This window comes from Streptopelia decaocto (assembly GCF_964273445.1).
Source record: "Streptopelia decaocto genome assembly, chromosome: 6".
Lineage (NCBI taxonomy): Eukaryota > Metazoa > Chordata > Aves > Columbiformes > Columbidae > Streptopelia > Streptopelia decaocto.
In genome coordinates, this window is record NC_138660.1 from 50,229,708 (window position 1) to 50,241,884 (window position 12,177).

Below are 12,177 nucleotides of genomic sequence, written 5' to 3' on the forward strand. Positions count from 1 at the left end.
GCAATACCATTCGCTGGGGATGAAGAGGTTCATGCAGATTCACTTGTGTAATATCGCCTTTCTTAAAGCTTGAACATGATTAATAGTCAATCACCTATTGAAAACTTGCTCTCTTTAGATGGGACTAATCTGTCATTATGTTTCATATTTCATTAATCAAGTCTGACCTCGTAATAAGATCACAAACTACTAATGATACGGATGGAGATAACTGCAAACTAAGAAGACGGAAATTGTCCTTTCAAAGTGAAATAGAGAAAGGTAATTAACTTCATTTCTTACATTAGACAGCACTGCTTCATTATTCATTGGTATTCCACTTGGTAATGCTGGGCACATTAGGGTCCCATGTTGGCTGTTACTAAAGCAGCTCTTGAGAATGCAGCTGAGCAGTAAAAAGTTTGTGCATTGTCTGGTTATATCTGGTTATATATAACTAGAGAATATCAGTTTCACCTTTCCACAACTTCACACCTGTCAGTGCAGAGCTGTTTAAGCACTAAGCTACCTTATTGTCCTTGAGATATACATATATATGTGTAAGTTATCTATTAAAAAATTTCTGTTTTCTGAGACACTGTTTTAAACTGGTGGGAGAAGCTAGTCTATTGGATTATTTATTAGCAGTGTTGATTTTATTTCCTCAGCAAAGTGCTTTGTTGAACTCGATGCTAGGTAGTGTTTCTCCCTGGATTAAAATATTTTGTTTTCAGGACACAATAGGTTCACCATAGGTTTTGAATCATATGGTAATGTGAAAATGATTGTCCTGGTAAGAGATCAGGTAACTATTTCTGTACTTACAATCACCTTAGAGGCTCTTGGGAGTAATCTTAATGAAGGAAAATCCAGTGAAAAATTAAACTATTTCACCACTATTTAGTACTGCAAAATACCAGGAACTGTAGATAGGAGCCGTGGTCAGGCAGCAACAATCAATAAGACATCTAAACTGATACTTGCAGGATTTTCATTTTCATGTAGGGAAAGCACAGTTCCTTGAACAATACACTTTAATGGTCCAGTGTTTTGTTTGACAAATTACTATTTCTGGTATGCCTGTCTTTCATACTCCACAGTTAAACCCCAATCCTAAATGCAGCATAATACCAATTTTAGAGTTGCAGAGTATTTCATAATAAATGAGAACACTTTAAGCGTACAGAGCAGGTATAATGCTCGATGAAGGAAGACACTTTAATACAGTGTGGCTACTCAGAACAATGACACTGCTGTTCGATCAGAGAAGCATCTTTAGGGCAGGAAGCCAAGACTGACAACAAATCTGTCAGGAAAATGTCCCCATGAAATATTCAATCTGCTCTTCACAAAGAATCTGTTGACAGAGGTGCTTTGCCTGAATAACCTTCACATTTCTTATGAGAAAACATATGCTGCCACCTAGACAAGATGGAAGTGATCTTTCATGTTGTACCTGCTGCAGAATTACAAACAGGCTTCTCAGGTGTCAATGTGGCATCAAGACCCATAGGCTTTTATGATTCTTGCCTAGTGGATTACACTCAACATCCTCTTGGAGATATTTATTTGCATTGCTTTTGAAAGAATAAAATCTACCACAGCTTTGTCTTGGGAAAAACAAACAAACAAACAAACAAACAAACAAACAAACAACTTGCACCATTGAGGAAGAAGAGACAAGACAAGCCACAAGTTTTTTAGTCCTGGCAAAGACTGTATAGTACCTGGTAATGTCTGAGTTAGACAGAAGCGTGGTATATTGGAAGTCCATCTGAGGAGAAGATCCAATCGTAAGAGTCCTTTGCCAAGAACTGAGTATATTTTTGGCCCATTGTCTTACTGCCCCTCTCTGGTCCCTTTTCAGATTGATTATACGCTGCCATGGCTGCAGCAGATACCTCATAGTCATAGACGTTCAATGTCACTTTTCTATGGCACATCCTACATCCTGTATGAGTCTGTAGAGTACCACTGGCTTGTAAAGTAATATTCTATTGATTTCAACACTTTAGACATAGGAGGGAGTGGCTTCATGTTTTGATCCAGCATAGTTAATCTACAAGGATAATCTATAAGGATAAGGATAAGGATAAGGATAAGGATAAGGATAAGGATAAGGATAAGGATAAGGATAAGGATAAGGATAATCTATAAGGATATTCTATTTGGAGATGATCCTACAGAGAGCCTCAGAAAAACCAGTGTAGAAAAGACAGAGTTCCTGAACATTTAGCTGGCTGTATGACAACTTTCAACAATCATATTTTGATTTCAGAACTACACGCTGGGCAGGATAGAGACACACAGAATTCTTACTTTTATATTTTGATATTTTACATCTCACTAAATTCTTATTGTTTTGTAATAACTGGGGAGTAAGGGAGGTTGCTCATGAAATGGTCTTCTTGATGACATTCTTTACTTTCAGTTGTTGACCTACCAGTACATTATGCAGCTTGAGATGGTATTGCTTCCATCTTTAGTGTGATCATCAGCAATTTTCTCCCTTTGGAGTACTAAAATTGGGATTGTGTTATCTCAGCCTTTAGTTTATACTAGCCTGATTTGGACCTTATTGCCATGGTAACTGTTCCTGCACGAGTTTTATCAGGGGTTAAACAAAATCAACGCAGCTCTCGGTTATGCATCTGCAGTTAGTACCACTACTTTTCCAATTCCGCGCAAGAACTTTTCACTCCACCTATACATATTTCCACCATTTCTTACCTGTGTCAACAAAAATTGATCTTTGCTCATACATTGGGCTCTGCCATAATGTGATTTTAAAGAGTAAAAGGCTACTTGCAGGACCAGCTTGTTCTCTGGTTTCCAGAAAGGACTGCAATACCACAAGAAGTCCCCTGCAAAAACTAACACACTACATAGCGGCTTATTCTTGCTCTCATCTGAAAGAAATTCATTGCAGGTCTTTCAGAATAATGAATGATACTCCTTGAACAGGTGCAGCTGCAGCCTTAGCCAGTTGCCATAGATGCTTGACAGTCAGCCAAGAAGTTCTCTCCATGGCTGCTTAAAATAAGCAATATTCCTGCCTGGCAGTTCCAAACAAATCTCTCGGTTGGGTTGGGAAGTTAGCCTCCAGCTGAAAACCAAAGGATGAGTTCATCCATCTGCATTCAGTTGTCACTTTCAGCAGAGCAGAATATAAACCTTTCTTGCCAATTTCTCATTTTTGTCTGGTAGTTCTGTAGGAGTTCAAGGGAAATAAATAGGGTCAAGAATTGTGTTTTGTTCTGCTAGTTCTGAGTGCAGATCTATTATCCCATGCTGAACCGGGCATCACTAAAGATGGTTACATCAATATGAAATAGAAACATACAGGTGAAAAATGCAAAAGTTACAGGCAGAGTGTAGGTAAGCTCACTAAGAGTTCAAAAACTTGAGGCTCTGAAAAGACTTTTCTGGAATTCAAGCATTATTACTTTTGCTAGCATCTTTTTTAACTTTTTGTTATTGCTGGCTCTAAAACATTAACCCTCCTGGGACTGTTCCAGTGTTCCATTATTCTCATTAAAGATATTCTTTGCATTTAACTTTAGCTCACATATCCCTTATCTGAAAGCTATCAAAATTCTGGACCTGTTCTGGGCACTCACACATAATTTTCTTGAGGCTCTAGAAGCAATCAGTATAAAAATCCTTTCCAAGGAGAAAAGTGATTTTGGGCTAAAACTGCAATTGTTACATAGCCAAATCATAGTCATCCTTTGTTCTTTTGACAGGGCTTAAAAAATCTTCTGATCATATCCAGGATACTTAAAATATTGTCTAAATAAACCAGCGTGGACATACTAACTGGAAATGTAATGATAACCTCACCAAAATAAATCCTTATCCTGGATTTTCAGCTGTGATCTAAAAACAATAGCATCACGCCAGGGACTCTAGCTGCAAGGATGACAAGAACTCCAATGGAGTTGTATTGCTAAATTAGTAACCAGAGGTTCAGGTGGCTAGCAATACTTAATCTTTAACTTTTGTCAGCTGGACCAGGGAACTCATAACAAGGAATTTTAATTCCATGGATGTGACTTTGAAAGGCTACAAAACAAAGTTCTTACAAAATCTTGTTACACAATTATTGCATGCACTTGCCCATGTTGACACAGACTGTAATAGTCAAGTGGTATATAAAATGCATTTTGCAGTGTTTTATTTTTAGCATATTGTTGACTAAGAAAACTTATATAGTACTTAATTTTAATTTGAAGATCTATGCTTCTTGATGAGACTTTTCCAAAACTATCTACTGATCTATTCTCAAAGTAAGCACAGAAGCTAGAGCCCTAGTAGACTTCTAATTGAGTCTTGATTCGTATAGATACCTCAAGTGTGCAGTGCTTGTAGGTACTATGCAGGCTAAGAAGCCAAAACTTATAAACGTAGCTTCATTACACAAGGTATCCAGAGGCTATGGCTGGCAACATAGAAGACAAGGAAATCTTTCGGGAACTGATTCTCCTGCCTAAAAGTATGAGGTGAAGCAGTGCCAAGAAAATGGGGAAACACGCTCCTGCTCCCACTCTCTCCTGTTCTTGTCTCCTTCATTTATTTAAACACTTACTTTATGAATAGATGACTCAACCAAGCACCGTGCTGTGTCCCCAGCAAGAAAGCAGTTTAGGAATCTGCACAAAAATTGAAGCTTTTACTTTGCTGTGCTAAACTGTTAGTATTATGCTGATTAAGTTTGCTTGGGCTTAATTAGACTAGAGTTTCTAATACTCAGCCAGAGCGTCAAGTGGTTAAATGACCAGAGAACAACTAATATCTTGGCAGGCAGCATATGGCTTAAAACAAGACCTCATGTCCCCAAAATCTTACCTTCAGCATGAAACCCCTAACAAAAACCGCATGGTCATCAGAGAGCCCAGAACTGCAGTTTTCCATTTGCTTCTATTATTGTTGTTATTGTGTTATGACTGTGCCCAGGAGCCACCTTGGGGAGCTTCCATAGAAGAGTCTTGTTTCCAGGTGTTGCTCCTAGAGAGGCTGTTTCCAGAGACCAAATCTGATTGAAAAGTTGTATGCAGTCACACATACCCATAGTCATCCTTTTAAAAAGAAATAATAATCATAATCATAATCATAGTACTACAGTTAGAGCTGAATTCCTTGTAGAAGATAAGAGAATTCCAGACTTGATAGGAGAACTGCTTTGACCTTTGTCCTGAATCCATACTGAGGTACATGTTAATAATTCTTTGTTTCTGATTTTTTAAGTATAATATTGTTTTCTGAAGTATAAATCAATAATTGTCCTTCCATTATTATCTGATAAGCATTAAAGTTGATACAAGGCCAGACAGAGCAAAAAAAGTTCAGAGATAAGGCTGTCACTCCATCCCTAACTTTTCTCATTGTACTAAAAATGGCTCAAAGGAATAAATGAAGGATTGCATACTTACTTCAGTGTTGGAATCCTTGGCTTTTTAAATGTTTCAAATGTAGTTATTAAAACCTAGTTCCTTTCTTAGTCCATAAAATAAAATTAAAAAAAAAAAAAAAAAAGGATCATGGATCTTTATAGAAAAGTTACCCAGTCTTTAGTGCAGGATCATGATGGGATTTTTCAGTATCTTCTGCTGTTCCCTATTTCCAGAATCATCCAAACCTTTATATCTCAGAGACTAAACACTGCAAAGGACACATTAACTTACCAAACTCTCACAAGCGGCACTGAGACAGAACAGTAAATCAAAGAGCTCAGTACAGTTCATTTCCTCCACGATCACTATCCAACCTATTGGAACCTTTCAGCAAAATTGCCAGCACCTGCTATAATGATGGAATTTCACTAGTGTGTATCTTTACCTTCTCCAGTGAAGACTTAGGAGTTCCCAAAATATGAATGAAATTGAAGTTAAAGGAATATTTTATCATTAAAACTAGCCACAGAACAATAAAAGCTTTAAACCTTTTTACTACTGAGAGGAGAAAATATTTTAACTTTCCTAAATTGCAATCAGTAACCTCCTTTTTCTAAGAACAGGAATCTTCCTGCCTCAGTTTCTAGACAGACATCATTGTTCCTTGGTTTTGGTCAAATGCCACACACATATCTGACAGTACTTTTTGTAAGTAAGGGATCCTAAAGATAGGTGGGAAATTCGAAGGGAAACATAATGAGTAGAAGTAAGGAAGAAGGAGGAAAACAAACGTGTGCTAGAGAATACAAGGATTTCCTAACCCCACATTTCCGGGGCCATTGTGAGTCTTTGGCATTGTTTCAGATTTAGAGGTCTGACAGGTCTACAGATATCTACTGTACCAAGATGCTGAACAAGGACATATAGATACACAAACCCTTGTGCCTGGTGGAACTTCAGATAAATTCTTTCTACCAACTTAAGAAATGCCTGAAGAAATGTGTGTGCATCTTTAAAAACTCTTGTCTCTGCCATGTTCTGAAAATTGACAAGCTTTGATAGAACCGTATCTGTTTCAAAATATTATTCTTAAGCCAAAAAATCTCTGATGAAAACAATTTATTTTCACTTCTTCTTTATTTCCCCTAAGTTTAGCTGGATATTATGCTGTAGAAGGGCATAACTGTATATGATGTTCACAGAAGGAAAAATTTTACTAATGTACCCAGTCCTTGTCTTGTCATAAAAATCTGGCACTGTTGCTAAATCGAATTACTAATGAATAGGTGATAACTTCAGAGTTCATTACCTTGCTCTTTTTTATTTCTAAAATTTATAATCCTGTGGTTCTCAAATGTGAAAAAATAACTTTATCACTGAGTAGGCACTGTGTGCTTTACTACTTCTAATTGTAACTAAAAAGCTGCAAATGTAACTTTCCACTTTTAAAAGTGAATTCTAGTGCAACTAACCATCAAAATACTATGTGATTATTTAGATTTACAAAAGAAAATAAACTGTATGTGAAAGGCAGCTTTTATGTTTTCTCACTGTACTAAGCATTATTCCTATATTGTATGCGATATAGAAATAGTTTTCCTGTTCAGAGACCCTTGCTATACAAACTGCACTGCAGATTTCAACACTACGGTTTGTTTTCAGAGATTTAGGACCAACTGCTTCTCCTGACCATACCAACTTCGATTTTTTCAGTTGAAATAATTTGGAAAATATTAGAAATTAACTTCTCAGCCTATCCAGTAGACAAGTTTCACAGCTTTCAAGCTACTTTTCTTTTTTTCATGCACACTAAACTTTAATGCATTAAAACCCATTCAAAAAGTAGGTGATTTTTCTAGACATTCTGTTAACTTGAACAGTGCTATAATCATCAATGACATTTCACCAAGGAGCAAGAAAAAGTCTAGAGATACTAATTTATGCTTTCTTATCTCTTCAAGTTATTAGTTATAAGGAATTCATTATTAAACTTTCCTTAAATTTTTTTTGCTTTTTTTCTGTACTATTTTGTCCTCAGGGATGTATTGGTAATGTGCAGATGTTGGAGCAAGCTATGCTTTCAGCAGGCACTCAAAAATGTTTATGAAGGCAGCACTTCTCAGTTTCCCCGATCACCAGTCATGACCTGAGATGATCATGACGGCATGAGAAGACTGTCCTGACAACGGACAAATTTATCTTCAGCTGAAAAATGGTAGAGTGCTTTGTTCAAGTTGTTCATCTTCTGGAATGGGCTTTCAGATGACCTTTCCTGGTACATGTTCCTTGTCAGGACATGAGTTGAGGCTGGTTTTCACAAACATCCAGACGTTCATGAAATGCAGCATTAGGACTCTGAGGCTGAGGGTAGGCCAAGTTGATTCTGAGAGATGGGAGCTCAAGCACTAAAATTTAAGATGTATGTTTAAGTGAATTCAGGGTAATTTACAGTACTTTCTGATGTTTGAGAAGGGTTAAATATCTCTATAGACAAAACCAAAATCAGTTTTCATAGAAATTTTCTGGTAGCAAAGGTGGAGTAGATCACCTTTGAAATGTTGCATACAAAATGAAGTCCAGAATTTTTTCTATTTTTTGTCATGCATTTATAAAGACTGTGGGGATCGTGTCTTTCTCCCAGTGGAAAATAAATCCACTAAAGTTCCTACTGTTTCCCATAAGACTGTTTGCAAATCAGTAGAGTTTTCTCTCTGAAGAATTTAAATTCACTAAAATTAAGCATGTAATACAACTTGTGAATTTAAAAGTCTGTCATTGGATGCTCCTGTACGAACATAATTTTCAAGTAAAAATATTAATTGCAGTTTGGGTTCAGACACCCAGTCCAAAAGACCCAATTAAAAGAAAGGGTGGCAACAGGTACAAAAATGTCAGACACTTTGCCCATGGATTTCATTGTTATAATATCTTACTTTATTACTTTAACTTTTTTCTTTTTTTCTCAGATATATGAAAAATATGGCAAAAAGCTGTATCTTCACCATAGCAACAGTTACATACTGAATGACCAGAAGCTGAGTTGTTTTTCATTTTCATGTTCATGGGCAATCAGCTTCCTCCTTTTTGATATTCTTCCATTACCTATTCTGTCAGAAGGTGCTCAGTTATATTTAGCAATGTGCTCCAAACCAGTCACATTCAACTATGAAGCAACCAGCAAGGAAAAACAAATAGGAGCATTTTAATTAGCAGTTTAATAATCCTGAAGTCTCTGATCGGCATTCGAGAGAGTAGTTTAGCCTGCATACAAATTGAGTAGACTTCTCTGGAAACACCCCTCATTATATATAGGTCATGCTCCACAGTACCAGTAATTTTTGATATTACATAAATATTATGTATCCATTATATTGTTCTTACACCACTAAGTGAAAAGCAGTGATTTCAGAAATTAGGATTACCATTTTCCCTGTCTGCTTTTATGCTACTCCCCATCTATATGTTAGAAAACATAGGCGTGGTTTAAACATCAGTGTTCAAACTATGCATCAACAACTTTTGATTTTTTGATGTCTTTGAGATTTTACACTTTTTCAATCCTGTTTATGGTATTGTATTTAACATACTATCTGAAATCCTTGGTCACTGACTTTCAAATATTTGCTGCCCATGGTGCATGGGTGGGGCAGATAAGGCATTTTTCTGCTCTCTGACAAGGTAACTGACATTTTTAGATTAAATAACAGATAAAAAAATAGTCAAGATGACTGGCAAATATTTTGTTCATGTGTAGGAAAGACAGATTGACCACCACAGGAATATTTGTGAATAATACATAAGAAAGCACTAATAACAGTTGAACCAAAATACTTGCTGGGAATCTGAGGATCTGCAGACCTTGTGAGCAATCAAGCATCCCTCCTTCCAAGGCACAGTGCACGTTTCTCCTTTCCAAGGAACATACTTGGTGTTGCATAAAATAATATGGTAGGTTTTTTCAAAGGAAAGGGGAGATGTCATGTCCACTGAACAGATTTATAGTTATGCAGATCATGTTAATGATACATTTGTGGTTTGGGATATAAAATGCTTTCTCTGAGGGTGAGGAAGTCATTCACCTCATTTCCTGCACAAAATTGAATTTGTCTAGGCATATTATAGGACTTTTATTGGGTGGCTGAAAAAGGGAGTAAATATTTGCCACCTTCTGGAGCACTATGCTAGCCTGATTAAGTATGACAAATTCCAATTAACAAAACTACAGTGATATTAAACAATGCTGCTCCACGTATAATATGTTAATTATACTTTCACCAATATTGTTTACAGCAAACTAATATGTTAAGAGAAAAATGTCCAGATCATGCAGACTGCCACTACCTGAATAAAGCAAATCTTCAATACTGCAGGCTGACTGTGGCACACAAAAGAAACTTCTTTGATGTCTTGTAACCATCTCACCGAGCTGGATTTTATGCCAGTATTTCTGTGAGTCTATGTCATAGCTATACTTCATTGCCCTCATGACAACTCCATTTCTTCCCTCCCTTTGCCAGTGAAAGTGCGAAAAGCAGGACACAAACCTCCTGATAATTACTAGAAGATTTTGGAATTTGCAGACAGCAAATGTCAGAGGACATTGCCTCTAAACTTGGAAGGCACCCAAAAGACATAACAGGCTAAAACAAGTCCCAGAAAGACTTAAATGATGCTTGTACATGTTTGGTAAAGTAGAAATACTCATCTTCGGCAAAACATAGTTTCTAGCAACCGGAATCAGAAAGTAAAACTTGTCTAACTGGAAAAGGAAGGAGGAAGCACGAGGATGAGGGTTTTTTTTAATTATTACATGCATTTGGGAAACAGAAGAGAAAGGAGAAGAGAAACTTCTTGAAACCTTGAGTCTGTGTAATAGAAAATGAACTTATCCATTCATACACATTCACAGATGGAAACTCTTCTTTTCTGGAAAATTCATTCCAAACCAATGACTGGTTTTCCTTACAAAAGGAAGGAGATATTGGAAAAATTCACACTCTGAATGAAGCGCTACATAGATATTGTTTGTAATTTATTTTTACTGAGCTACAAAGTCACAGGATACAGAGCTTGCACCATGATCAGGTCCCAAAGAGCCAAATAAAAAATGCAGTTCCCATTTTAATTCCTAGTCTAGATGCAGAGTATCACGGAATTATTCTCCAGGCAGAAGAATGTTTAGCATTAAATAAGAGTCTTTTAAAAGGAAAACAACTTTTGACTCTCTGAATGTAACCAGATGGCTAGCAGATAAAGCAACAGCAGTAAAGCCAAAGATGCGTACTTTGAAAAAGATCAGCTGATGAACAAACCTTTCCTGATTTCAGTAGGCAATACCTCACATTCAACAGATCTCCACTTTCTTCTAATGCTAGTGAGTTCATTTTACCCAGATAGTATTAGGAAAACAATATGTTCTGTCGCTCTGACATAGATGGAGACTAAATGCAGGGATATTGACTGAATTGCTGTGGTTTTACAGCAGTGTAATTGTTAGCAGAACCTGGCTTATTGTTTCTAGATATTTTAGTATTCTATGAATATGACAGATAAGACAGCTTACTATACATCATCTGCTATACAACTTTTTCATTAGAGCCTCAATGACTTCCTCTTAAAATTAGTCCACTGATTGATTTGTATTCCACAGGGTGCTCATTACAGCTACCATTAGTGCACAAAATCCCATGAACATAAAAAATTACCCTAAAAAATGGCAATTTCAAGCTTTCATTAGAACATCTTTTTCACAGGTTGAAGTCAGTCAAGCACTAAGTAATTAAGGCAATTTACTGTAGTGTGACTGTATGCATTTCACCATATATTCCCACAATAAAAGCCATGCGAGACATCTACATCAGAATTTTCTTATTAAGCTTTCTTTTGCTTTTGTACTATTTTGGAGAAGAGATTGCAGAGAACATGGTACTTGACTCTCCACTCTGAGCATTCCCCAAGAGCTTCACATTGCCAGGCCATTTGTGTTTGTGTTGATGCCTTCACAGTATCAGAGTATCACCCACATCACTTACAGCAGGTAATCCTGCTAACAGGAGCCAAATAAAGTCACTTCAGTCCAGGGCTGTGTTAACTGCCCTTGGAGATTCTAGAGGATACAGTTACAGGAGGTCTGCTTTAGTGATGGTTTTATTTTGTTGGCCATTACCTGCCCTCACTGCTCCCAGATGCCTGGACTCCTGCAGCGTGCTCTGTACAGATATTGCATTCTCTTTATTTGCAGATAAAGAGGATTAGATGAGGCCACAGTTTCATTTCCTTATAGTGACCAGAAAACAGAGAAGAAACCTAGGGAATATACTAAATGTTGTGTTAACCACTGCTGTGGGCTGTAAAGACTACAGACATTCCAGAGCCGTGTTGATTAGTAATTAGCACAAAGCAGATGGGAAATCATGCTGTCTCCCCAGGAAGTTAATGCAAAGCAGTTACAGTATTTATATGTTGTTGAGACTACCCTGCTAAAATGTGTTTTAAATAAATAGCAGAACTGGAATTATCTTGACATTTCAGTTAAAAATAGGTAAGACCAAATATTAAATTGGAAATTAGCTTCAAGTTTATGCTGAAAAGAGATCAGGAGTTGTCTGTATTAATGAATGATCATTCTTAGGTTTAAATCCTATTTAATTTTTACAATGTGTTTTTAAAGGCATCTGCTTTAAATCTAGTTTTATTAGCCACTTCGTAAGAGGTCTGAGTCTGCTGTTCCTCACTACAGACCTCGAATGTGTTTAACAAAACATTCATTCTCAGCTTGATTGGTGCTCTGCTACCATATACATCA

The 12,177-nt window shown here is 36.8% G+C and overlaps 1 protein-coding gene across 1 annotated transcript in view; it reads left to right on the forward strand.

Annotated features, from left to right (window-relative positions):
* Positions 1-12,177, forward strand: part of KCNH7 (potassium voltage-gated channel subfamily H member 7) — a gene marked incomplete at its 3' end in the record, with an annotated part of 217,766 nt that overhangs the window by 196,054 nt on the left and 9,535 nt on the right. Inside the window, exon 12 of the mRNA XM_082056124.1 lies at positions 162-261. Within this exon, the coding sequence (XP_081912250.1) occupies positions 162-261 (100 nt within the window). The remainder of the gene's footprint in view (positions 1-161; positions 262-12,177) is intronic.